Here is a 27,438-nt window from a genome sequence, read left to right on the forward strand (position 1 = left end):
GGCCCACTGTAAGAGGCACAACAGAGGAAGGCAGTGTTGACAGAGAAAGCAATGATGTTGCAGCTGTAATGTAAGGTTGTGCCATTTGTATGGCATTAAGAGGCTCACTCTTTTCTGACCTCTTGATTTGTGAGCTTGTCCAGTCTTGTGCTTCTGGATATTCTTCTGTGGCTTAAAAATGGAGCAATCTGGTGAGCAGGGGGAGAGGAGCTCACCGTAGTTTACACAGATGGGGAGAGGGGCACAACAAACATTCACTTGCAGCGGGTGTGCACAATCCCTGGGTACAGGGGTAGCATCACAACGGGAAGACATATCTGCACTTCACACACCTGAAGCATCTCATAGGAGGAACATAGCATTTCACGTCATGCTGGCAGACCATCACCTTGATCTCCTCAGGCAATGTATCATCCTCAAAAGCCAAGATGAAGGCCTCGGTAGCTACTCTGTTATCCCTTAGTCCCTATGAACATGAAGTGGACACCCCCTCGTTCAAAGTTGACCTGCAGCTCATTGTCAGATTGCATAAGAAAATGACAGTGAAAGATGATGCCCTGGACCATGTTGCGACTCTCACTGGTAGTGAGTGTCTCAGAAATGTCACCCAACTTTTCACAAATCAGGAGGGAACTGCTCTTCGTCTTACAGGTGGCTGCAACTTCCCTGTATTTGTCTTCAATGTGTTCCACAAAAAAATAAAGGCTTTGCAGCCAAAACGGTGTGTGTCAGTCCTGGTACAGTCCAGAAATTGGGGGCAGGGGATTCTGCTCCTTGTCTTCTAGTCCTGTGTTCCTCCCACAGCATGACCAGGGAATCATATGATGCCTTTCCATTTGAAGAGACTGCTGGGGCCACGTGACCACCAGCAGCACAAAGTTGAAGTCGCTTCATATGCAAACTACACTCCATGGTGCCCCCACTCCAAATGGGAACCCTCCCCATCGATACTATCCAGCCACAGCAATGCAAACCTGATCAGTAATCTGTTTCTGGGAGTCCCCATGCCACGGTCATGATGGGCACATACTCAGAGGCATACATGTAGAGTGCCGGCCGCGGTGGTCTCGCGGTTCTAGGCGCGCAGTCCGGAACCGTGGGACTGCTCCGGTCGCAGGTTCGAATCCTGCCTCGGGCATGGATGTGTGTGATGTCCTTAGGTTAGTTAGGTTTAAGTAGTTCTAAGTTCTAGGGGACTGATAACCACAGCAGTTGAGTCCCATAGTGCTCAGAGCCATTTGACCCATACATGTAGAGTGTGCGGCACAGCCATCAACAGTGCAATCCCTGTGTGGTCAGCGGGCTATCATCATGCAGGTACTTGACTACATCACAATGGGATGGGTCCTGTGTAGGGTTTGAGCGTTGTATGATGACAGGAAGGAAGAGTACCTGGGTGGAAGGGCACAGAGGCAGAGCATATTGCACACTGGTGACCTTCCCTGCACAATATGCAATTCTGCAAAATTTGGAAATGATGGCAGGTCAAACCCAGGAATGGGGACCATATAAACGTCAATGGAAGGTGAAAATAACGCTGGGAGCGAAACTAAAAATCAAGACCAAAATCATGAATGAAGTCCAGGCAGGGCTTGCACCAAAATGGTCATTCGATGGATAGTCATAGGAGGTAAGAGATAGTCAAAGTGTAGGTTTGTAGCACAGAGAGAGGAAGCAATGCTGCAAAGACTGGTGCCTTGTGGTAGCAAGCATGTACTCACCAAAGGGTGGTGAGTCCCCTGTGGGGCTTTGTTTTACAGTTATTAATGAAATTTTAACTTTAGGTGATTGGAGCTCATCAAAACAAACTACTTGCAATGTCCTCTTGCTTCTAAACATGCACGCACTTGTGGAAACATGGACTGTCACACCCTTTAAAATATCTCCTGATGATTTAGAACAGTTTTGCAGGTTTCCACGACATGTCAACGTAGGGTATCTGCTTCCAGGTGGTGCCCTGCATAGACCAATTGTTAAGGTGCTCCCAGAGATGATTATCAAGATGACTGAAGTTGGTAAAACATACAGGCCGTGGAAATGGTCCTCCTCTATTTATCTGTCATGTAACTGGATAGATAAAAAAAAATCTACATATCATGAGGCACTAGGAGAACACATATGTAAAGGTATTTAAATTTGCAAGCTTTTGGAGGCAGTTGTTTGTTCTTCTGGCAGAAGGGTTGAAGAAGAAGGAAGGAGGATTAGTGATGTTTAGGAAATTGGGTTGGGTTGTTTTGGGGAGAAGACCAGACAGCGAGGTCATCAGTCTCATCGGATTAGGGAAGGACGTTGAAGGAAGTCAGCCATGCCCTTTCAAAGGAACCATCCCGGCATTGCTTACAGCAATTTAGGGAAATTATGGAAAACCTAAATCAGGATGGCTGGACGCAGGATTGAACCGTCGTCCTCCCGAATGCGAGTCCAGTGTGCTAGCCACTGCACCACCTCGCTCTGTTAGGAAATGGGGAGAGTTTTCTAGTCGCCTAAAACCCTGGGTCAGGAGAGCCCTATCAGACAGGATGAGACGGAAAGACTGACTGAGGGGGATTGCATCAGACGCGAGTTGAAAATCGGAGAGCTAAACCTCATCTGGTGCAGTCCCCAACAATCAGTCTTTCCTTCTCATCCCATTTGCTAAGTCTCCCCTGATCCAACATCCTGGGAAACTTTTCCGAACTCTCCTCACTTCCTAAACCTCACCAGGCCTTTTCCTTCTCCTTCAACCATTCTGCCAGAAAAAGCCACTGGCTTGCAAATTAAGTATCTTTATAACGGTATTATCTTGTTGTTGCTTGGCGAGTACCTTTTTTTCTATCCAATTATTTTATATTTTCAAAAATTGACTATTTTTGTTAGTATATTCAGCTGTCAATGCAGCTATCAGCCAGTGCATCTCCAACACTGAGACTGAAATGTACTGGAGCTCCATCAGGCATAAACCAAATGTTTCTCCTTATTTGCAGAGGCATATCATCTAGGATGTGTTTGTGAGTGTTCTGGATAAAATCCCTGTAGGCAGCACCTTTAAGATGTGCTGGGAGAATGCATGGCCCTATCAGACAGTCACTTACAATTCCAGCCCACACGTTACTCTCAAACTGATGCAGATGTCTACCGTGTACTGTAGCATGAGGATTGTAGTCAGCCCATGTGTGTTCACTGTGGAAATTTGTTATTCCATTTCTTCCAAACACTGACTTGCTTATAAACAAAAATGGAAAGACAAGCAATAGAGTCACAGTCTGTACAACAAACCATCAGCAGAAGTTCCTCCGGGGATGATATGGACTCATGAGTTGTTCAGGAAATCCATATGGAACTTTGAGATGTACAGTGTGATTGTAATTAAAGTTAAACATTAAAACCACTGTAGAAATAACACTACTTGTCAGAATGATGTCAAATTGCAATGGAATATTATTGTAGAAGGGGGCAAAACGAATGGCAGAAGAAAATAAAATAATTACAAAATGTAGCAATAGATGGCACTGTAAGCATCATAATTTAATAGTGGTCAACTACAAATGACAAATGAATAAAAAAAAACAATGGCTAAGATGAACATTTGACATTAAACAAACTGTACTACTCAGTGTACACGGGTGTACAGGTGTGATACTGTTAGTTATGCAAGCCCATCCACCACGGCAAGTTCATATCACAGAGGATGGGAAAAGTCTGTTTTTAATTGACCTGAGGCCAAAAACCATATAAAAAGCATCAATCAAAATCAATATGATGATTAGTTACTGTGTGACTGGCACACGCTGTCCACCGTTTTCTGCAAAAAGTTGAAATTGAGAAACAGCATGTTCCACAACCGATCGAAGTGTTTCCGGGGTCATGTGCAGAATGTGTTGCATAATGCGTGCCTTCAGTGCAGGTAAGCTCGCAATCAGAACACAGAACACAGAACACATCTTTCACATAGCCCCACAGCCAGAAGTCACACTGATTAAGATCAGGTGATTAGGACAGCCAGGCTGTATGGAAACGGCGGCTGGTAATTCGAGCATTTCCAGTACGGCACTTCAGCAGCTGCTTAACTGAATTTGCAATGTGCAAAGGTGCACCATCTTGCAAAAAAATGATCCCATCCACACACCCCTGCTGTTTGGAGAGCTGGATTGACGTTTTTCCACAAAAAACAATCATGGTGCTTACCAGTGACAGTACAGGTAAAAGGACTGGAAGCACCTGTCTCAAATGGCTCTGAGCACTATGGGACTTAACTTCTGTGGTCATCAGTCCCCTAGAACTTATAACTCCTTAAACCTAACTAACCTAAGGACATCACACACATCCAAGCCTGAGGCAGGATTCGAACCTGCGACTATAGCAGTCGCGCGGTTCCAGACTGAAGCACTTAGAACCACTCAGCCACACTAAGCCTGCAGCACCTATCTCTTCAAAAAATACAGCCCTATGATAAATGATGCTGTAAACCCGCACCACACACAGACCTATTAAGGACGAAGTGGTACTGGTTGCTTCGCATGTGGCTTTTCCGTTGCCCATATTTGACAACTCTGTATACTGACCTCTACATCTACATACATACTCTGCAATCCACCATATGGTGCGTGGTGGAGGGTACCTCGTACCACAACAAGCATCTTCTCTCCCTGTTCCACTCCCAAACAGAACGAGGGAAAAATGACTGCCTATATGCCTCTGTACGAGTCCTAATCTCTCTTATCTTTGTGGTCTTTCCGCGAAATACAAGTTGGCGGCAGTAAAATTGTACTGCAGTCAGCCTCAAATGCTGGTTCTCTAAATTTCCTCAGTAGCGATTCACAAAAAGAACGCCTCCTTTCCTCTAGAGACTCCCACCCAAGTTCCTGAAGCATTTCCGTAACACTCGCGTGATGATCAAACCAACCAGTAACCAATCTAGCAGCCCGCCTCTGAATTGCTTCTATGTCCTCCCTCAATCCGACCTGATAGGGATCCCAAACGCTCTCGCAGTACTCAAGAATAGGTCGCACCAGCGTTCTATAAGGGGTCTCCTTTACATATGAACCACATCTTCCCAAAATTCTACCAATGAACAGAAGACGACCATTCGCTTTCCCCACAGCTGCCATTACATGCTTGTCCCACTTCATATCGCTGTGCAATGTTACGCCCAAATATTTAATCGATGTGACTGTGTCAAGCGCTACACTACTAATGGAGTACTCAAACATTACAGGATTCTTTTTCCTATTCATCTGCATTAATTTACATTTATCTATATTTAGAGTTAGCTGCCATTCTTTACACCACTCACAAACCCTGTCCAAGTAATCTTGTATCCTCCTACAGTCACTCAACGACGACCCTTCCCGTACACCACAGCATCATCAGCAAACAGCCGCACATTGCTATCCACTCTATTCAAAAGATCATTTATGTAGATAGAAAACAACAGCAGACCTACCACACTTCCCTGGGGCACTCCAGATGATACCCTCACCTCCGATGAACACTCACCATCGAGGACAACGTACTGGGTTCTATTATTTAAGAAGTCTTTGAGCCACTCACATACTTGGGAGACAATCCCATATGCTTGTATCTTAGTTAGGAGTCTGCAGGGGGGCACCGAGTCAAACGCTTTCCGGAAGTCAAGGAATATGGCATCTGTCTTATACCCTTCATCCATGGTTCACAAGGTATCGTGTGAAAAAAGGGTGAGTTGCGTTTCACAGGAGCGATGCTTTCTAAAGCCGTGCTGATGCATGGACAGCAACTTCTCTGTCTCAAGGAAATTCATTATATTCGAACTGAGAATATGTTCGAGAACCCTGCAACAAACTGATGTTAAGGATATTGGTCTATAATTTTGAGGATCTGTCCTTCTACCCTTCTTATATACAGGCATCACCTGCGCTTTTTTCCAGTCGCTCGGGACTTTACGTTGGGCAAGAGATTTGCGATAAATGCAAGCTAAGTAAGAAGCCAGTGCAGTAGAGTACTCTGTAAAACTGAATTGGAATCCCATCAGGACCTGGCGATTTATTTTTTTTCAACCCATTCAGCTGCTTCACAACCCCAGGGATATCTATCACGATGGCCTCCATACGGGAATCTGTACGAGACTCAAACCACAGTATGTTTGTACGATCCTCCTACGTGAAAGATTTCTCAAATGCTAAATCTAAAATTTCAGCTTTCGTTTTGCTGTCTTCCGTTGCCAGGCCAGACTGATTGGTGAGTGCCTGGATGGAAGCCTTCCACCCGCTTACCGATTTTATGTGAGACCAGAATTTCCTTGGGTTTTCAGCAAGATCTTTTGCTAAGGTATAACGGTGGTAGTGGTTGTATGCTTCGCACATCGCTCTTGTTACAGCAGCACGAATCTCTACAAACTTTTGCCTGTCCTCATTCTCCCGATCTTTCTTGTACCGCGAGTGCAACCGCCTTTGCTTCCTGAGCATTCTCCGAATTGCGCTGTTAAACCATGGTGGGTCTTTTCCGTCTGTAACCCACTTTTTCGCCACATACTTGTCCAATGCGTGATTTACAATGTGTTTAAAATTTGCCCATAATTCTACCATGTCCATCGTACGAGAAGTAAATGAAGTCGATTCATTTACTAAGTGGGATGCTAACAACTGCTTATCTGCTCTTCCTAGTAAGAATACTCTCCTAGCCTTCTTGACTGACTTTTTAACTTTCGTAACCATAGTCGTAATGACATCATCATGATCACTAATCCCTGTCTCAACACTGACACCGTCGATGAGGTCTGCTCTGTTCGGGGCTACCAGATCTAAAATATTTCCATTACGCGTTGGCTGTCTATTTAGCTGCTCAAGACAGTTTTCTGATAATGTGTTCAAAAGTAATTCACACGACAGCTTGTCTGTACCACCTGTAATGAATCCATAGACATCCCAGTCTATACTAGGTAGGTTGAAGTCGCCTCCGACTAATATAGCATGATCCGGGTACTTCTGCGATACAGAATGTAGACTCCCTTTGAATGATTCTAGAACTGTCACAGTGGAACCTGGTGGCCGGTAATAACACCCCACAATTAACTGTATTTCCCCTAGCCCTGTTAAACGTGTCCAGATAACTTCACAATCACACTCTACTTCGACCTCAGTAGACACAATATTTTTGTCAACTGCAATGATGACACCACCTTCTACGGTGTCTAATCTGTCTTTCCGATACACGTTCCAACCCTCACTAAATATTTCAGAACTTCCTATCTCAGAGTTCAGCCAGGTCTCAGCCCCGAGAATAATTTGGGCGCCACACGCTTCCTGGAGGGCAGTACATTCTGGAACTTTATTCCGAACACTCTGAAAATTTACTGCTAATATCTTGATAGCTTAAGTGTCTTTACACTGAGCACGTCCTGATTTCCCTGCCTCCACGTCGACTGATGATTGTTCATCAGGACACCTCGCACTATTGCCTAGCCTAAAAAACCCCCATGTGCACACCACAAGTACTCTGCTACCCGAGTAGCCACTTCCTTTGTGTAGTGCACCCCTGACCTATCTAGGGGTGTCCTACAATTCCCCACCCAATAGCGCAAGTCTAGAAATTTGCAGCCAAGACCGTCACAGAGTCGACGAAGCCTCTGGTTGAGACCCTCCACTCGGCTCCAAATCAAAGGACCCCGATCCACTCTGGGAATGATGCTGCAAATAGAGAGCTCTGCTTGCACCCCACGTCCGAGGTCAGCGGTCTTCACCAAATCAGCCAGCTGTCTGTACGAACTGAGGATCGCCTCAGAACCCAAGCGACAGGCATCATTGGTGGCAACGTGAGCAACTACTTTACTGCACCCCGTACGCTCAATATCCGCAGGCAAGGCCACCTCCACATTTTGGATGAGGCCCCCCAGCAGACAAACCGAGTGCATGTTGGATTTCTTTCCAACCCTGTACGCTATTTCCCTAAGGGGCTCCATCACCCGCCTAACGTTGGAGCTACCAATAACCAGCAAGCCTTTGCCCCCGTATGCCTGCTAGAGCCCTACTGAAGGAGTGGCCACCTGCCCACTGACAGGATGAACAGGCGAGGCCAGCCAGCCAGCCTTCACATTGGCCCTCTGCCTCGAGCAACGCGAACGTGTTGCAGTCCGCCACTCACCCTGAGGTGAGGGCGGCCCCAATGCGCAGGGTACATTAGAAGGTGCCTCGGCGGCTGAGTCAGCGGATGCAGCAAGTTACACCTGGGGGTGTCTCAAGCAACACGCCAGACCCTCCGCCGTCGCTGCACCTCGAGGCAGCAGACTGAAGGCGGCTGACCATGGCCAACAGCACGCTCAGCTGCTCGCGAACCGCGGCCAGTTCCTCCTGCGCCCACACACACACACACACACACACACACACACACACACACACACACACACACACTAACCATCCTACTGCTAATCTTTAATGACTCCGCCAATTTATACTCTTCGGCTATCAATAAGCAATATTACTCCTCTCAAATACGAGAATATGCAAGGATTTTATGTAATTAAATATGCAAGCGCACAAACTCTCGGAAAGAAATTAAGAATCAAACTACAAAACAAATATGAAAGCTAAATATGCGACTCGCTACTGCACTGCTGCTGCACTGATACTTCACCAGCGGCTGTTCAAGGCTCGCTGTCAGATGGAAGTGGGCTTTGTCTGTCTACAACATCTGCCATGGCCAATCACTGTCCACTTCCATGCAGGCAAGAAAGTCTAAAACAAAGGTCTCTCTTGCTGGCAGGTCAACAGGAAGCAACTTGTGCACATGGGTAATTTCGAATGGATAGCAAAGGAGGATGTTTTGTAGGATTTCACACACTGTGCTCACAGGTATGTCCAATGTTCAGGCAATTCTCTGTGCGCTACACATTGGCACACCACCACTAGTTTCCTCCTGCATTGCTGTGGCCACTGCTTCCACTGACATCAAATCAATTCCTTTCCTTCCTCTACCAGGTTGCACACCAAAAGAACCCGTCTTTTCGAATTTCCAAATCATTTTCTCCAGACTCATGGCAGTCTTCGGACCAACACCTTTCTTCAAACACTGCAGTGTCTGGAACCTCTGCAGAGTGACTTGTGCACAGCCATCATTCTTGTAATACAGCATTACAAGCAGAGCACGATCCTGCATTGAGACAGTCATAGAGAAAGTTGCAGACACTAAAGGATGAAAAGCCATGTACCCAGAGTGTTTATATCAACTTCAATGGGTCGTGTGCATGACAGGTGTTTTCATGTACATATTCTGAGACATACAGCACCATCTAGTAATCAATTTTCACACTATTTTTCTGATCCTGCCTTGGCTACATAAAGATACACAGGACCAAATGTAGGATGGCAGTTGTCTTTGGCCTGGGAATGCTGTCTGATACAACTGCACAGCCTCAAATCCATTACCAGTCATAAGGGTAGTATATAAAATGAATATTCTGCCATATTTGAACAAAATACTTCCAGTTCACTAACCACCTATAGTAGATGTACACAAAGGACATGAAGACATACAAATATAAATAACTCTCCCTGGCAACACAACGCCATCTACGATACAGAGAGTCAAACAAGTGCATAGATACACTAGGTGATCAAAAGTATCCGTACACCCCCAAAAAAACATACGTTTTCATATTATGTGCATTGGGCTGCCAACTACTGCCAGGTACTCGATATCAGAGATCTCTGTAGTCATTAGACATCGTGAGAGAGCAGAATGGGGCACTCTGCAGAGCTCATGGACTTCGAACGTGGTCAGGTGACTGGTTATCACTTGTGTCATACAGTACGCAAGATTTCCAACTCCTAAACATCCCTAGGTGCACTGTTTCTGATATGGTTGTGAAGTGGAAACACGAAGGGACACGTACAGCACAAAAGCGTACAGGCTGACCTCGTCTGTTGACTGATAGGGACGGCCAACAGTTGAAGAGGGTCGTAATAGACATATTTATCCCAACCATCACACAGGAATTCCAAACTGCACCAGGCTCCACTGCGAGTACTATGACAGTTAGGTAGGAGGTGAGAAACCTTTGATTTCATGATTGAGCGGCTGCTCATAAGCCACGCATCATGGTGATAAATGCCAAACGATGACCCGCTTGGTGTAAGGAGCATTAAAATTGGATGATTCAACAATGGAAAAACGTTGTGTAGTTGACTAATCACGGTACACAATGTGGCGATCCGATGGCAGGCTGTGGGTATGGTGAATGCTCGGTGAACGTCATCTGCCAGCGTGTGTAGTGCCAACAGTAAAATTCGGAGGCGGTGGTGTTATGGTGTGGACATGTTTTTCATGGAGGAGGCTAGCACCCCTTTGCGTGACACTATCACCGCACAGGCCTACATAGATGTCTTATGCGTGGTTACACAACAATGACATCCCTGTAATGGACTGGCCTGCATCCTATAGAACACCTTTGGAATGTTTTGGAATGCAGACTTCGTGCCAGGCCTCACCTACCAACATTGATATCTCTCCTTAGCGCAGCACTCCGTGAAGAATGGGCTGCTATTCCCCAAGAAACCTTCCAGCACCTGACTGAGCGTATGCCTGTGAGAGTGAAAGCTGTCATCAATGCTAAGGATAAGGCAACACCATATTGAATTCCAACATTACCAATGGAGGGCGCCACAAACTTTTAAGTCATTTTCAGCCAGGTGTCCTGACACACTTAGTCACATAGTATAGGTAAAGTTGTTGGATTGCGTACTTGGAATCCGTTGAAAGTCAACTTTCATTACTTTAACAACTCAAAAACGAAGTGTTTTTCACTTTATGTGTATATAAACATTATTCATGTTTTGGCATATGGAACATATTCCGGAACCAATGATCTTAGCAGTTTGGTCCCTTTGGAATTCACACACATTTGAACATTTGGAACATGTTACCAAGGTTTATGAAAGTATTTTTGAAACCCCTGGACATTTAGATAGGGCCGACTTCTGTTAGGCATACACCAACATTGCCAGGCATCAGTAATATTCATGTTTCTCTTACCTGTTGATCTAACTTATCACTTGGACTTTACCTTATCTTCATTCACAAGGTACTAATTACACGTTCATAATTAAAAAAAAAAAACTTTTAATGCACACATTGTCATACTTGTTAACAATGCATACTTACAAATAAAAAGGAAAAATGAAGATGAGATGATTTAACCCGTAACTGGTACACCTGGGTCCCAGGGACCCGAGCGAAATTTCTTTTTTCCAGCTCCGTGATGTGTGTGGTAGCACTGACTTCCCTCTCCCTGTACTCTCCTAACAATCAACTGGCTACCAGCCCACAACATTGTTGCAGGCGTTTCTTTGTTAGTTTTGTTTCTATAAAGGTGATCGGGTCCCGTGGACCCAGGTGTACCGTTAGTGAAAGTTTTCTTTTCGTGGCATTATTTCCGGTATCTTGGATTTACGGTGTAGTGCTTCAGAAAAATGAGCGAGGAAGATACTACAGATAATCTGAACGAACCATTGGACAGTGATATTGAAGACATAAGTGGAAGCGACAGTGACTATGAAATTAGTGAACATGAAACTGGAAGTGATGAAAGTGATGATGGAGACAGTAACAACGAACAATCTGGAACTAATTATATCTATGGAAGAAACAGATTCAAGTGGTCAACAACACCCAGCATACGTGGAAGAACCTCTCAAACCAACATCATTGCTCCAATTCACTTTCCTGGCATACGTAATGCAGCTAGACAGGTAACAGAAAAGACCCCTCTAGCATTTTGGGAACTACTTTTCAGCAAAGAAATGATTGCAGAGGTAGTACTCAGAACCAATGAAAAGATTATGTCATTGCCACCTGAGTCAAAAAAGAATTCTTTTTCAAATCTAACAGACAGTACTGAAATAAAAGCTGTCATAGGTCTTTGTTATTTGTGGGGAGCCTTCAAGTCAAACAACGAAGATCTGAATGGTTTATATGCTACAAACGGCACTGGTAGACCAATTTTTAGGGCAACTATGCCCTTGAAACGTTTGCTGTTTTTATTACGTTGCCTTCGTTTTGATGATGCAGCAACCCGTGACGCAAGGAAACTCACAGATAAACTGTACCACATCTCTTGGCTCTTCAATTCATTGATAGAAGCTTGTCAAGAAAACTATTCAGTCGGAGAGTACGTCACTGTTGACGAAATGCTTGTAGGATTCCGTGGTAGATGTCCATTTAGGATGTACATTCCATCCAAGCCACGGAAATACGGTATAAAAATATTTATTCTAGCTGATGCCAAAATGCACTACTGTTTGAATGCAGAGATATATTCGGGAAAATCAGCTGTAGCCATCCCGCGCCGTGTCCTCTTACCAACAGCTGTTGTCATGCGGTTGGTTGAACCAATCAAGGGAAGTAACAGAAATGTGACAGGGGACAACTGGTTCTCAAGTGTGGAGTTGGTCAATGAGTTGTCGAACTGTAATTTGACTTATATTGGCACCATGAGAAAGAACAAGGCTGAGCTACCACCAAGCTTTTCAACAGCAAAGGGCAGAAATGTGTCTTCTTCAATCTACGGATACTCTGGTTCTGTAACAATACTTTCACACGTCCCCAAAAAGAACAAGGTTGTCAACCTGATATCGACAATGCACCATGGAGAATGTATGGTGGAAAATAAGCCTGAAATAATCCATGACTACAATAAAACAAAAGGTGGAGTTGACGCACTTGACGAAAAGACGCATAATTACACGACTTCTAGAAGAACAAGGCGGTGGCCTATGGCAGTCTTCTACACTATGCTAGATATAGCAGGTGTAAATGCTTTTGTTTTGTACCATGGGAAAGAAGATACTGATGATGTGACACGCAGAGAATTCCTCATTGAACTAGGTACACAACTCATAAGTGATTGTATGAAAAGAAGATTGGATTCTCCATTTTTGAGAAAAGATATCCGAAATTCCATTTGTGATATTCTAGGCATGACCCCCTCCAAGGCATCAGGAACATCCCAGGTTCACAGTGAAGCTGGTGCTACTAAATCGAAGAGGAAAAGATGCTCAGTGTGCCCATCTAAAAAAGACAGGAAAGCATCCCGGGCGTGTGCCAGATGTCGAACACCATTATGTTTGGAATGTTCCACTGCTTTATGTCCAAACTGTTTCGGTAGTCTGGATGAATGAAATAACTGAAATGGACTGGTGAAGATGCTGTATAATTGAAACCTAATATTTTGTCATAATTTCTGCTATTTTCAAAGATCACATAGTCATTTAGCTGAGAAATGTACTAAAATTTATCCAAAAGTTGTGCCTGCAGAAATTTTTATATTGATTTTGAACTTTTCTTCTGGCTTACTGTTGTGAAGCATAGTACATTTTGTGTTTAAACGTGAAGTTTCAGTTGTCTATCTTACTATTTGTAACTGATGTGCAGGACTTTCCAAAAGTATATTTTTCACATTTCGTATTTTATGCAGTTTATTGTCCTTTTTTGTAACATCTTTAAGGTATGACCATAAATGAGGAATGTGGTTTTAAAACATTAGTAACAAAACATTAATAAAAGTTTCATATTTAAATTTCATTTAAATGTGTTTTTTTTACCAAAATATACTCAAAACTTGGGTGGGTCCCGAGGACCCAGATGTACCTTATGTGTTACAATTTATAGGTGTACCAGTTACGGGTTATGATGACATATCCATAGGCCGATTATCTACTGATTATGTATGCATTAATTAAGAAATAAACAAAATGTACGAGAGGATTAGAATCTGTTATGAATCTTAAGCTCGTTTATTTATCCTTATCGTGCACTGTTCAGTTATTAATACTGAGTTACCGCTTTAGTCTCAAGAGTTGCGCACAGAAAAGTAAATATCTAAAAGAAATATGCAGACTTAGTGTAACACGGCGAATTAGAATTTCTACCTCACTAACCTCACAGAAGAATTCGTTCCCACGTTGGCTGCAGAACCAGGTGATCCATGAAACCTCCTCAGAACTGCTCATTTTGTGTCTGAAATTGTTAATATATAATACCTGTTACTAGCTTATTTCAACGACCGTAATTTTATATGAACCGAAGCATACAATGTTATAGTGTTTGTCCAATTCTATCATATTAGCCAAAATATTCTTTTTAATTGATTTGAAACGGTTCCTCACATTCTTTATTTTGCTTGTCTATTGGTTACGAATCCTTACAGTGAAAAACAACTATTTTTAAAGCAAACACGTAGTTCTAGATATACATGTCATCCTCTGTGTACTACATGCATAAAATGCAGACCTTTCAAATCATACTAATGTCCTCTGATGGTCAAAACATAGCTGGTTTCGAATGCCATAATCATATGTTCAAAGTTATTAATATCAATAAAAGGGCAAATTGCAAACCTTGAGGTCGCTCGTGCCATTACCATTAATCGTATAATACTTGATTATCAACGGACAACAATAAACAATTTTAAAGCAGCATGAAGCAACTTAACAGCAATAAACTAAGAACTTAAATCAACCTCTCACCAACTTCTGCCGCGATTAGCCTCACTTGATCAGGGCTTTCAATGAGCCAACTTACCATTTACCTCTGATTTCAGTACTGCTGTGTCAAACTTACCGCCGTACATATTTTAGCGCAACTGAGTATGAAAAGCATCGATATGAAGCATACCTACAGTAAATTTTAAAATCTTCTGTAAACCACTTAAACTTTTTACTCCCCTGGCAACACTTTTTCCCTTGTTTCCACAGTCAAATAGGGAAGTTATTGAAATCCCTTGGAAACGAAAGCCATCTTTGGTGTGTACAATGTCGAAACCAAGATTATGCCGATGATTATTTGTGTTGTTGGTGACTAGTTAAGAGGTTTGTCACAGTTTCAAGCAAACTAGTAAATAAATGGAAATATAACTGTCTGTAGTGCAATGTAACTGTTAACCACTACGTTGAAATTACTGTTGAAACTGATAAAGTAGCAGAATGTTTATGGTGGAGTCCGTAGCGATGACTACGTGTGTGTATTTGTTTTATTCGTAGATGTTCTCATATGTACGTTGTGGTGAAGAAATAGACCAGATTTGCTGATTGAAGAGAGTAAGTAACAGGAGTCATATTGTATGTCGTTGTTTAATTGTGCATTCTGCTCTTAAGCACATGATTTGAGAGAACTGGCCATTGTTATTTATCTAACAGCTTTCATCGGGAGATCGCCGTAATTTTAGAGTGAATTGTGAACTAATTTCTTGCGTAACCATCACCAAAGTGTATAACATTTATTTTTGTGAACGAACAGTGGCATCTGTTTACGGTGGATTCTGGGTTAAAAAAGTGCCGTATGTCCGAATGCAAATAGAGAAACTTTGACTGTTGTGAACCATTTTCTTGTTTGTTGGACTCACACCTTTTGTTCCTGACACTAATTATATGTGCTGATAAAAATTACAGATAATTAGGTTTTGTATTGTATGTGTCATATGAGCAAACGTAAAAAAAAAAAAAAAAAATAGTTTACTCTCGCGCGCGCGCATTTGTGTGTGTGTGTGTGTGTGTGTGTGTGTGTGTGTGTGTGTGTGTGTGTAGGGGGGTGGGGGGTGGGAGGGAGAGAGAGAGAGAGAGAGAGAGAGAGAGAGAGAGAGAGAGAGAGCCAGCCCTTGTTAATGTGCCATTCGATGGCTCACCATCTCTACTCATTGGTGTGTTGTTAACTTTACTATGAGATTGTGCAAAATTTTAGAATTTTGCTCTTTCATGAGGTAAATGTGATGTTTCGAAGCAACGTAGTGAAGCAAAATGCTTCTCTTGTAGCGGCAAGTGAATCTGGATGAGCATCTCCTTGATGTGTTTGTGCTTACTGTAGGAACCTGTTATAAAACATGCTGCTGCTCTTTGGATCTTCTCTATTTGCTGTATCAGTCCTGTCTGGTAAGGGACCCAGAGTGACAAGCAATAGTCTAGTATTGCTCAAATGAGGATTTTGTTAGCTATCTGTGTGAGGACCGCACTTCCTGAAAATGTTTCCACTAAATCTGTCGGCTATCCTTATGATTAGTTTTATGTAGTCATTCAACTGTAAATTGCGTGGCACACTTTTTCCCAGATAAGTTATGTGATGGGTGTGATTGCTTACAGTAACTGTTCAGCAATCATATAACAAAATCTTTCCACCAATTTATGTGCTTCATGTTACAGCTTTTTTTATGTTTGTTATTGATTAGCTGCCAATGTCTGCATCAAGTGTCGGTTCACTGCAAGTTTTCATGCATTCATCTACAATTTCCTTGTTTTGAGACTTCTCTACATACAACAGCATTGTTTGCTAATAGTCTCTTGGAGTGTCTGATATTATTTGTTAGATCTTTTGTATCTTTTTTAACAGTAATGATCCTATGAACATACCCTTGCTGGACACTTGAAGTTACAAGGTTGATGATATAAAGTCAGTTTGTAGTAAAAATATTTCTGTTACTGATAAATCAGATGTATGTGCAGTATTTAACAATTATTTTCTGAGTGTTACTGGTGAATTAAATAAAAATTTTAGTTTCTACAGGGAATCGTATAACTTTCTTGGCAAATGCCTTTCCAAGATTGATGACTGAAATACTCCTCTGTGATACAGACAATGGGGAGATTGAGACAATAATTAAATCACTGAAGACTAATGACTCTCATGGTTGTGATGGCACGCCTAGCAGAATATTAAAGTACTGTTCTGCCCATGTTAGCCCTGTATTTAGCAATGTTTGTAATTTTTCCTTTAGGAATGATAAGTTTCCTGAACGATTAAAGTACTCAGTAGTGAAGGGAGAAAGGGATAATGTAGATAATTTTAGACCTATTTCTACTCCATCAGTGTTTGCTAAAGTTATTGAAAAGGCTGTGTATGCAAGGATAATTGACCATTTTATATCACACAATTTGCTATCAGATGTACAGTTCGGCTCCAGAAGTTGTTTAACAACGGAAAATGCTATATTTTCTTTTCTCTGTGAGGTACTGGATGGGTTAAACAAAAGGTTTGGAAGCCTGGGCATATTTTTTGTTTTAACTAAGGCATTTGATTGTGTTGATCACAAAATATGGAAATACGGAAGTGTCAGATTCCACGTGTCTGCTTTGGCCCATGACGTCACAAATATGGCGGAAACTGCCATCCACTACGACTCCAATGTGGCGCATATGACGTCATTATATAAACATGACAACAGACACGAAAATACATCGAAAAACCAACACACACACGCCTTCCATATAAAACCTAATCAAACTAACAGGACAAGTGTGAGAAATTGAGGGTTTTTTGGTGGGGACAAACTAAATATAAACACATTCCACTACACCAAATGACAAAAACACTAAAATAACAAGATCCCACAAACTTCCCAAATTCCACTACACACACAATCCACTGGAATTGATCACTTCCCTTGTCCTATATAGATCAACAGAAACAACCGATACCACACTATAAATCTCAAAAATTTCGACGCCACCACCACACTTAATCCTACAAAAAAAAAAAAAAAAAAAAAAAAAAAAAAAAAAAAAAAAAAAAAAAAAAAAAAAAACACCTAGAAAATCAATATTGGAGTCGAACACTTCTCTTGACCTGTTATCCTTACGACATCTCCACATATAGCCGTCCCTAGTCAGAGATGCCGGAACTTTAGTAAGCCTCATTTCTTCACGACACACTGAACACTTCACAACTTCAACCAACAGGCCGAATAGCTGAAGAAATTTTATTAGAGACAACGCACTGTCCCCCATCATCCTCGACAACAAAGAACTGTTGACCTTGTCAAGTCATACCCATACCTACTAAAGGCATAAACAAAGCAATTTACCAAAATTCACACACAATGAACAGAAAAAAAACAATAACGTGTCATATCAAAACCAAAATCATTAACTCGTCGAAAAATATTCCGCTGAAAGCCCCGTCACCACCGATACTACACATGTGTAATGCTACCACGCAAATGAACCCCATATACCACATAACGCGCTACTGTAAACACACCACCAGAGAGAACCACCGACCGCAACAATAGCCACCTATAAACACGCCACAAACTAAACCAAAAATATCACCTAACTCACAACACACAAAACATACCACAAGAGAGCACCAACGACCACATCAAAACGACACCTACAAACCCGCCACTCTCACAAACTAAACTCCGTGACGTTACACACCACAACAGCCTTACGTCACAGGTCAAAGCCAACGGGTGGGATCGGTCGCTTCCGTCGACCCTAAAATATTGCTCCAGAAGATGGACCATTACGGAATACTGGGAGTAGCTCACAATTGGTTCACCTCTTACTTTAGCAACAGACAGCAAACGATCATTATTCAGTGTTTAGAATGGCTGTGATGTGAGGTCTGAGGGTATGGTCAAGTGGGGGGTGCCCCGGCGATCAGTGTTGGGGCCACTCCTGTTTCTTATTTATATAAATGATATGCCCTCTAGTATTACAAGTAACTCTAAAATATTTCTGTTTGCTGATGACACTAGCTTGTTTGTAAAGGATGTTGTATGCAGCATTGGCTTGGTTTCAAATAGTGCAGTTCATGACCGAAGTTCATGGCTTGTAGAAAATAAACTAATGCTAAATCACAGTAAGACTCAGTTTTTACAGTTTCTAACGTGCAATTCAACAAAACCTGACATTTTAATCTCACAAAATGGGCATATGATTAGCGAAACTCAACAGTTCAAATTTCTAGGTGTTCAGATAGATAGTAAACTGTCGTGGAAAGCCCACGTTCAGAATCTTGTTCAGAGACTTAGTGCTGCCATTTTTACTATTTGAATGGTATCTGAAGTGAGTGATCGTTCGACATGAAATTAGTCTACTTTGCTTATTTTCATTCATTTATATCGTATTGTATTATATTTTGGGGTAATTCTTCCCATTCTAAAAGTGTTGGAATTTGCGCAGCTGAATAAGTATTGAGGAGAAAAAAAGGACATTTTACTATTAACTATATTTGCACATTCAAGAACAAAAAAATTTACAGCGAACACAACAGAATAATTAGCGCACACAAAGAGTGTTAGACAATGCCAAAGAGGTCTATTTTACACAGTGTACTTTGTGCCGACACACACGAAATATATTGTTCACACAATTCCAACACCCCTCCTTGAACTTATATTTTGTGTGTTGCTTCCACAAGATAAACCAAATAGTCCCACAATCTTCTCAAACTTCTCCCTTTCCAAGGGTTTGGTCAGAAGGTCAGCTAACATGTCTTCTGTGCACAGATAGTCCATAAATACTTTTTCTCAAATGCCAAATCTTTTTACTTTCTGATCTGGTTTTTTATGGCTTCCCTTGGTGGAATGACATACATCTCCTCCTCCAATTTCCCATTTAAATATGCTGTTTTAACATCCATATGATGAATTATTAAATTTCGTTTTACTGCCAAGGCTAAAAGATCTCAATGATGCATACTTGACTACAGGTGAAAAAGTTTCTTCGTAATCTACTCCTTGTTTTTGTGAATATCCTTTTACCACAAGTCTTGCTTTGTATTTTGGTGATGAGCTTTCAGGGTTCTTCAAATTGAATACCCATCTTGCCTGCAGTGGTTTCTTATCTCCTGGCATATCTACCCATTCAAAGGTTTCGTTCTGATATAAAGATTCTAATTCTCTCTTCATCGCTTCTTTCCATTCTTGAGAGTTTGGGCCACTCATTGCTTCTTCTGCTGTTCTTGGCTCATCATTAAAAGACTGTGCTGTATACATTTCAAAATCCGGATATTCCTTCGGTTTTGGTACACGAGAAGAAAGCCTTACATTTTTTCTTCATTTTTTTCATCCTCTAACTCATTGTCATCATAAATTGTATCCATTTGTCCTTGGCTGTCGTCTTCCTCTTCATCACTTTCTATTTCCTCACACAAGGTTTCACCTTCTGAACTAGGTGCAGTTGACTTAGTGGTTTTGCTCTCTTTTGAGTCCTTTCTATTTTCAAAGAATATTACATCTCTACTTGTGACAATCTTTTTAGTCAATGGATCCATTAATTGGTAGCCCTTTGAATTTTCACAATAGCCCACAAAAATATACTTTTAGCTTTCGGATCCCATTTTCCTCTTAGCTGTTTTGGAATATGTGCCATTGCGTCACACCCAAAAACCCTTATATTGCTTAGATCAGGTTTCTTTCCTATCCATATCTCATAAGGGGTTCTATTCTTTAATGCTTTTGTAGGTGATCTATTGTTCAAATATACAGCTGTTGACACCGCCTCTGCCCAAAAATCTTTGGATAATACAGCGTCAGTCATCATGCTTCTTGCTTTCTCAACAATGGTCCTATTAGCCCTCTCAGCAACACCATTTTGAGATGGGCTGTACCTTATGGTAGTTTGATGCCTGATTCCCTTTTCTGCCAGAAGTTTCTTCAATTTCTGGTTAATATATTTTCTCCCATTATCAGACCTGATGATCTTGATCTTCTTTCCTGTCCACCTTTCAACCATATTGCAATATTCCTCAAAGATATCTCTCACTTGGTCTTCAGAACTAAGAAAATAAACATGAGTATATCGTGAGTAATCATCAATAAACGTAAGAAAATAATTACTCCCACCTATGGATTCACACTCCATCTTGCCACATACATCTATGTAGATTAACTGTAAGACTTCTGTGGATTTACTCTTTTTAGTCTGGAAGGGTAACCTTGCTTGTTTTCCCTTTATACATGTCTCACAAGGATCCTTGGACACACTAAAATTCTGTATTCCCTTTACCATATCCTTTATTATAGACATACTCTTTCTATTTAGATGTCCAAGCCTCCGGTGCCATAAAAAGCCTTCTGCTGAATATACTGAATCACTAACATTTTTATGTTTACTTTCAATGGTATCCAACTTACAAATACCCCTTTCGTTACTTGCTGTAGCTATAACTTCACCACTTTCACTGATTACTCTTGCACCCTGCATGTCAAAAATGACTGTATTTCCTTTCTTGACAATTTCCCCTACAGACAGCAGGTTAGTTGCCACATTTTTCACATAATGAACATTGTATGCTGTAACCATATCTGATTCACCATTTACACTTACATGTAGATCTAGTTTCCCAGCCAGGTGACACTGGAGCTTGTTGCCATCAACAGTAGATATTCCCATATGAGTCTTATCTTTGATGTCATAAAGAAGTGATTTATCTTTAACAATATGCACAGATGCACCTGAGTCTAAAATCCATTCCATATCACGATTACTCATCCCACCAAAAGAATAAAAACATGAGAGTGCCTTACCTTTGTTATTGGTCCTTCTCTCTGGGCTATCAGTAACATACCTCTTTTGCTGAGTGTCTGATCTTGGGCTTACTTTTTCTTTGCACTGAGACGCAATATGTCCCATCTTCTGACATTTATAGCACCTCACCGGTTTCTACTTTTTGTTTTTTTTTGAGTAGAGAGCAGACGCACCTTCCTTCTCCAATGTACAACAGCTTGGAGCACTCTTAACGTCCTGCAGGATTTTCACCTTAACACTGTCGCCTGTGATTGGTATACCTGAGCTTTCAAGTCCCATAATCATAGGTGCATACCTTTCGGGCAGTCCTGCCAACAACAATGTTCCTATCCATTCGTCAACGATCTTGAATCTGATGTTTCTCAGTCGGTTCGACATGGTTATTATTTTGTTAACATATTTGTCTACACTCTTACATTTGTCCAGACGAGTGGTAATTAACTCGCGTAATAATCCTACTTTTCTCGTAAGACCACCATCCTCGAATACACTTCGTAAATTGTCCCAGACTTCTTTCGCTGTAGCAGCTTTTTCAACGTGAACATAATTCACCGAATCAATCAGTAATATCAATTTTGATTTTGCTTTCCTATCTTTATTTGAATAATTCTGATCTGTGGATTTCATTGTCCAATCTACCACGTCCCATAGGTCGTCTAGACGTAAATACGCTTCTACTGCGAACTTCCATTTTGCATAGTTTTCGCGACCTATAAGTCTTTCAATTTGTGGAATTTGTGCCGCACTCATTCTTAAAGGTAACTTGCTTTTTATTGCCGTAAAGAACACTGAAAAATAATGCGGAAAAAAAATTGCGATTGTCTTGTAAGGATAACTCGCACTTCACGTAAATTGGAACTTTGCCAATACTTTCTCCCTACTATTTTATTGATATACTTATTCCAAATGCAGCCTGGGCCCATAACCTATTGGAATTTGCGCAGCTGAATAAGTATTAAGGAGAAAAAAAGGACATTTTACTAATAACTATATTTGCACATTCAAGAACAAAAAAATTTACAGCGAACACAACAGAATAATTAGCACACACAAAGAGTGTTAGACAATGCTAAAGAGGTCTATTTTACACAGTGCACTTTGCGCCGACACACATGAAATATATTGTTCACACAATTCCAACAAAAAGGATATTTTTGGCTCAGAAATGGACGGTTCGGGCCATAAGTGGTCGACCCCTGTTCACGAGTCTGGGTATTTTGACATTGGCTGCTCTATATACATTTCTTTACTGTCGTTTCTTGTTACCAGTATTAGTTTATTCCCAAGAATAATCAGCTTTCACTGAGTTAACACTCGGCAGAAATCAATCATGCATTTGGATCAGACGTGCTTAACTCTTGTGCGGAAAGGTGTGCAGTATAATGCTGCATCCATTTTCAATAAGCTACCACTCAAATTCAAAACTCTTAGCAGTAATCCATGTGCGTTCAAATCAGAACTGAAGAGTTTCCTTGTTGGTCACTCCTTCTATTCTGTCGAGGAGTTCCTTGAAAAATTAAGTTGATTCTTCTTGTATTGTTGATTGCGTTTACTTATGGATTTACTTTTTCGGGTTCATAAACATTTTATTTTTGTGTTATTACTTTTATGTTGTAATTTCATGTACTGACACATTCCATGATTTTGGAGATTTGTTCCTCAATTTGGTGCTATGGAACTTGTTGTTGTTGTTGTTGTTGTTGTTGTTGTTGTGGTCTTCAGTCCTGAGACTGGTTTGATGCAGCTCTCCATGCTACTCAATCTTGTGCAAGCTTCTTCATCTCCCAGTACCTACTGCAACCTACATCCTTCTGAATCTGCTTAGTGTATTCATCTCTTGGTCTCCCTCTACGATTTTTACCCTCCACGCTGCCCTCCAATGCTAAATTTGTGATCCCTTGATGCCTCAAAACATGTCCTACCAACCGATCCCTTCTTCTAGTCAAGTTGTGCCACAAACTTCTCTTCTCCCCAATCCTATTCAATACCTCCTCATTAGTTACGTGATCTACCCACCTTATCTTCAGCATTCTTCTGTAGCACCACATTTCGAACTTGATGGGCAAATAAAAAGAAAAAAAAAATGAAGGTTTCTCCGCACTGATATGATCTGTTTGCCAGACTCTTAATGCAATCTCAAGGCTGCTTTGATATTTTGTATGCTTGTATTTCATTCATTAGGCGATAGTTTTCCGAAGTCAAGGAACATGTCATCAACCAGTATGCTGGCATTTACTGCCTCATGGGTCTCGTGGACAAGGAACATGACATCACCCTAGACAGCAAGTGTTTGCTGCATCCTGGGTCCCATTGACCGAACAGAGCGAGCTGGATTTCACAAGATCGTTATTTGTGTAATCTGTGTTGATTCCCACAGAGGAGATTTTTGGTTTCCAGAAAGATCATAATGTGTGAACACGAGGCTAGAGGGATTGTAGGACGCAGGAGGTGTGTTAGAGGAATAGTGTCGTCTGAATCTGCCTTGGTCCCTTCCCCACACTGTCCTCAACCACTTCAACACCACCTTACCCCTCAGACACTTTCTTTCCAATTCTTCTTTCATTTTCACAATCCCCATTGCCCCCGTCTCATCTATACCCTACTCTCACATCTCTGTTCTTGTCACCACCCTGTCTGACATCCGTAGCACCACCTCCTTCCTCATTTAACATCTTACTTCTGGGTCATTCCATGTCAAGTCACCCAGGCCTTGACACCAACCATGTCAGATTTTGATGAAGCTTGGTACAATTACTTCTTTTATCATCCTGAAAGCACTTGTAAAATTTTTTTTGCTCTATCTCTTATAGTTTTATATATATATATATATATATATATATATATATATATATATATATATATATATATATATATATATATATAAAGTTTTTTAAGTTTTTAGATTTGGCGTTGTTTCAGCAGTCGGAAATCGTAACTTAAACGTGTCCTCACAACTAAAAAAATTTGTATATTAAAGAATCCTCAAGATATCAGTATGAAATTTTGGAATAAGTTTGTGTATTATATCTAAATGTTAAAAAAATTACCATAAAGATATATTAAAATCTTCCAAATGAAAAAAATTTAAAAGTGGTTTTTTTTTTAAGCTAACGGATGTTTAGTTTTACAAAAACTGCAATATCTACGAGTCTCAGACCTGATAGAAAGCTCAAATTTGTTTTAAAATACCCTTAGTTGTATAGGCTATTAGATAAAAGAAAAATTATGTTGTCTTTTTAACCTGTTTAATAGTTATCTAATTTTTAAAATAATATTAGGCCTAATTATATGTTAAAAATAAAAAGTACCAAGTGACTTCAGACACCGAAAATAAGTTTTTGTCTTCTTGGAGTAACAATGTACGCTTGGATTTTGTTTTGTTAAAAAATTATTACAGTGTTAAATAGTGCTTGGATAGTATTTTATTAAGTCTATTCGAACTTTCAGTAAGTACTGTTACTTAGTTTACAGAGATTCTTTTCCAATATCCTATAAAAGTAACCAGAACAGTAATCAGACCAAAAGTGAAATCAGTATGTCAGATATTCAAACCTGTAGCGTAGGGTTATTTTAAAAATCTGACTGTTTCCAAACAACCTACACACCTTCAAAAAAGTTACAACCGGTATCTGAATTGATTGAGGAAGAAAAAGATTTGATCCACTTACGATCTGGAATTAATCTGTGTGAATTTAAGAATATATTTTCACACCACAGCTACTACTTTTTAAATGTTTTTGAAGTATCAAACAACATGTGTAGACCCACTAAAAAACACAAAAAGCCCATCAAAATATCGTTGAGAAGTGTAGGCTTGGATCTTTCTAAACAATTACTGACAAAAAATATTAGCATAAAACCTGGACAAAAGCTTTGCTCAACATGCCGTAACTTTTGTGAGGAAAAATTAAGAGTTGAAGGCAATGAAAGTGAAACAGATGATGAAGTGATGGTTGAATTAGAATCATTGGAATCAAGAAATGAATCCCTCATACAAACAAACATTGCTCTTGATAATTTAAGTTTAACACCGATAAAGCTTCATGGCTTGTCAGAACAAAGTAAAGGGTCTTATTTTAAAAGGAAGGTTAGCAGTATTGAAAAGACTGCAAAAAAAGGCAGTTTCAAAAGCATTAAAATATGATGCACCAAGTTCTGATGATGACGAAGAAGATACAAGTGTGGTTAAGAAAGCAAAGGATTTTGATGTAATGATTTCTCTTATGAAAGAGAAGATTTCATCTGTTGGGAGGTCTAGAAAAATCCAGATTCTGACCTTGGCTCCAGATTCTTGGAGTCAAAATAAAGTGATGAAAGAATTTAATGTAAGTGAGTACATGGTGCGGCAAGCTAGAAAGCTAAAATCTGAAAAGGGTATTTTGGAAACTCCTGGTCCAAAAAGAGGTAAAACTCTTTCTGAAAATACAGTAAGACTTGTAACAGATTTTTATGAAAAGGATGAAAGTTCCAGAGTGCTACCTGGAACGAAAGACAAAGTAAGTGTTCAAGAAAATGTGTACATGCAAAAAAGACTCATTTTGTGTAACTTGAGAGAACTCTATTATTATTTCAAATAGGAGAATCCCGAGGTAGAAGTAGGATTTTCAAAATTTTGTTTCTTGAGACCTAAATGGTGTATCCTTGCTGGTGCTGCAGGCACACACACTGTATGTGTATGCAGTATCCACCAGAATGTTAAACTATTACTGGATGCTGTGAAAATTGAAGAATCTTATAAAGACCTAATTAAGATGCTTGTGTGCAACACAGAAAACCAAAACTGCATGCTACATCATTGCAACAGCTGTCCTGCAAATACTGCACTAACTGAGTACTTAACTAAAAAACTAAGTGACGATTATGATTTAGAAGAAGAAATTGTAAACAGTCAGTGGGTTAACACAGGCAGGGCAGAAATGATCAAACAGTCTATCAGTGTTGAAGACTACATTTCTTTATTGGTTGGGTCATTGGAAAAGCTCACCCCGTGCTCGTTTATAGCAAAATCCCAATCAGCAGACTTTAAAAGATTGAAAGAAGACCCACCACCCAAAACAGCAATTATTGTGATGGATTTCAGTGAAAATTATTCCTTTGTTATACAAAATGAGATCCAAAGTAACCACTGGAATAGAGGTGGTTGTACTCTACACCCAGTTCGAGTTTTTCAAAGAAATGAGGAAAACAATGTTTTTGTTTCCAACCACTGTTTTATTAGTGATGACCAAGAACATGACACTGGTTTTGTTAACTTTGTTCAAAAAGAAATTACAAAGTGGCTGTCATTACATCATACTGACATTGACTCAGTTCACTACTTTACAGATGGTTGTGCTGGGCAGTACAAAAATAGAAACAGTTTTAAAAATTTGACTGAACACTTGAGAGACTTTAATTTGAAGGCCCAACACACTTTTTTTACAACAAGTCATGGGATGTCAATTTGTGATGACCTAGGAGGAACTATTAAAAGAATTTTAAAGGAAGCCAGTCTACAGCTTTCAGACGAAGAACAAATAATGACAGCAATCGATGTGTACAAGTTTTGTGAAAAAAATATTGAAAACATTCATTTTCACTTTATTGACAAAAAAGAAGCTGATTTGCTACGGTTAAAACTAGAAAAACGTTTTTCAGCAACCCGAACCATTCCTGGAACAAGAAGTTTTCATAACTTCAAACCACTTCCAACAAACAACCTTGAAGTTAGAAGGACTACAGATAGTGTAAAACCCGCCTCAGTCTTTTCTTTCCATTCTTCTGATTGGGTTCGTGTTGAACCATCCATAAATAGCTATGTGGCTGCAAATTATGATGGTAACTGGTACTTTGGACTGGTAAAAACAATATTCAATGATGATGAAGATGCAGAAATTCTATTTCTACATCCTCCAGGACCAGCTACATCATTTTATTGGCCTGAAAGAGAAGATTCTTGCATAGTGCTTTTGGAGCACATAGTCTGTGTAGTAGACGCACCTCAATCAAGCAGCACTGGAAGAATGTATTACTTCAAAAAAGACTGTATCAAAAGAACTGAAAGTTCTTGGATGAAGTGAAAAAACAGTTTGAATCAGCATTAATGTTTATTAAAAAGACAAAATTACTCAAAAAATTCAATGTTTCAAGCAATCAGTTGGGTTATACATAAGTGTCGTAAGTACACTATCTTTGTACATAATTCTAA

The 27,438-nt window shown here is 40.4% G+C and overlaps 2 protein-coding genes across 9 annotated transcripts in view; one reads left to right on the forward strand and one right to left on the reverse strand.

Moving 5' to 3' along the window:
• Positions 1–14,779, reverse strand: part of LOC126210211 (casein kinase II subunit beta-like) — a 66,171-nt gene extending 51,392 nt beyond the window's left edge. For 2 of the 6 annotated variants that reach the window (XM_049939394.1, XM_049939393.1), the window contains exons 1-2: positions 14,346–14,483; positions 13,887–13,965 (exon numbers count right to left, since the gene is read on the reverse strand). In XM_049939394.1, coding sequence (XP_049795351.1) covers positions 13,887–13,965; positions 14,346–14,371 — 105 coding nt within the window. In that variant the 5' untranslated portion in view covers positions 14,372–14,483. Of the gene's footprint in view, positions 1–13,886; positions 13,966–14,345; positions 14,549–14,622 lie in introns of those variants that run through there. The other 4 variants (XM_049939396.1, XM_049939398.1, XM_049939395.1 and 1 more) reach the window with 4 other exon arrangements.
• Positions 14,730–27,438, forward strand: part of LOC126210210 (protein piccolo-like) — a 187,158-nt gene continuing 174,449 nt past the window's right edge. Inside the window, exons 1-2 of one of the 3 annotated variants that reach the window (XM_049939390.1) lie at positions 14,759–14,816; positions 14,988–15,044. The gene's annotated coding sequence lies outside the window, so the exon portion shown is untranslated. Of the gene's footprint in view, positions 15,045–27,438 lie in introns of all 3 variants that reach the window. The other 2 variants (XM_049939392.1, XM_049939391.1) reach the window with 2 other exon arrangements.

This window comes from Schistocerca nitens, chromosome 10 (genome assembly GCF_023898315.1).
Source record: "Schistocerca nitens isolate TAMUIC-IGC-003100 chromosome 10, iqSchNite1.1, whole genome shotgun sequence".
In the NCBI taxonomy this organism is placed as follows: Eukaryota; Metazoa; Arthropoda; class Insecta; order Orthoptera; family Acrididae; genus Schistocerca; species Schistocerca nitens.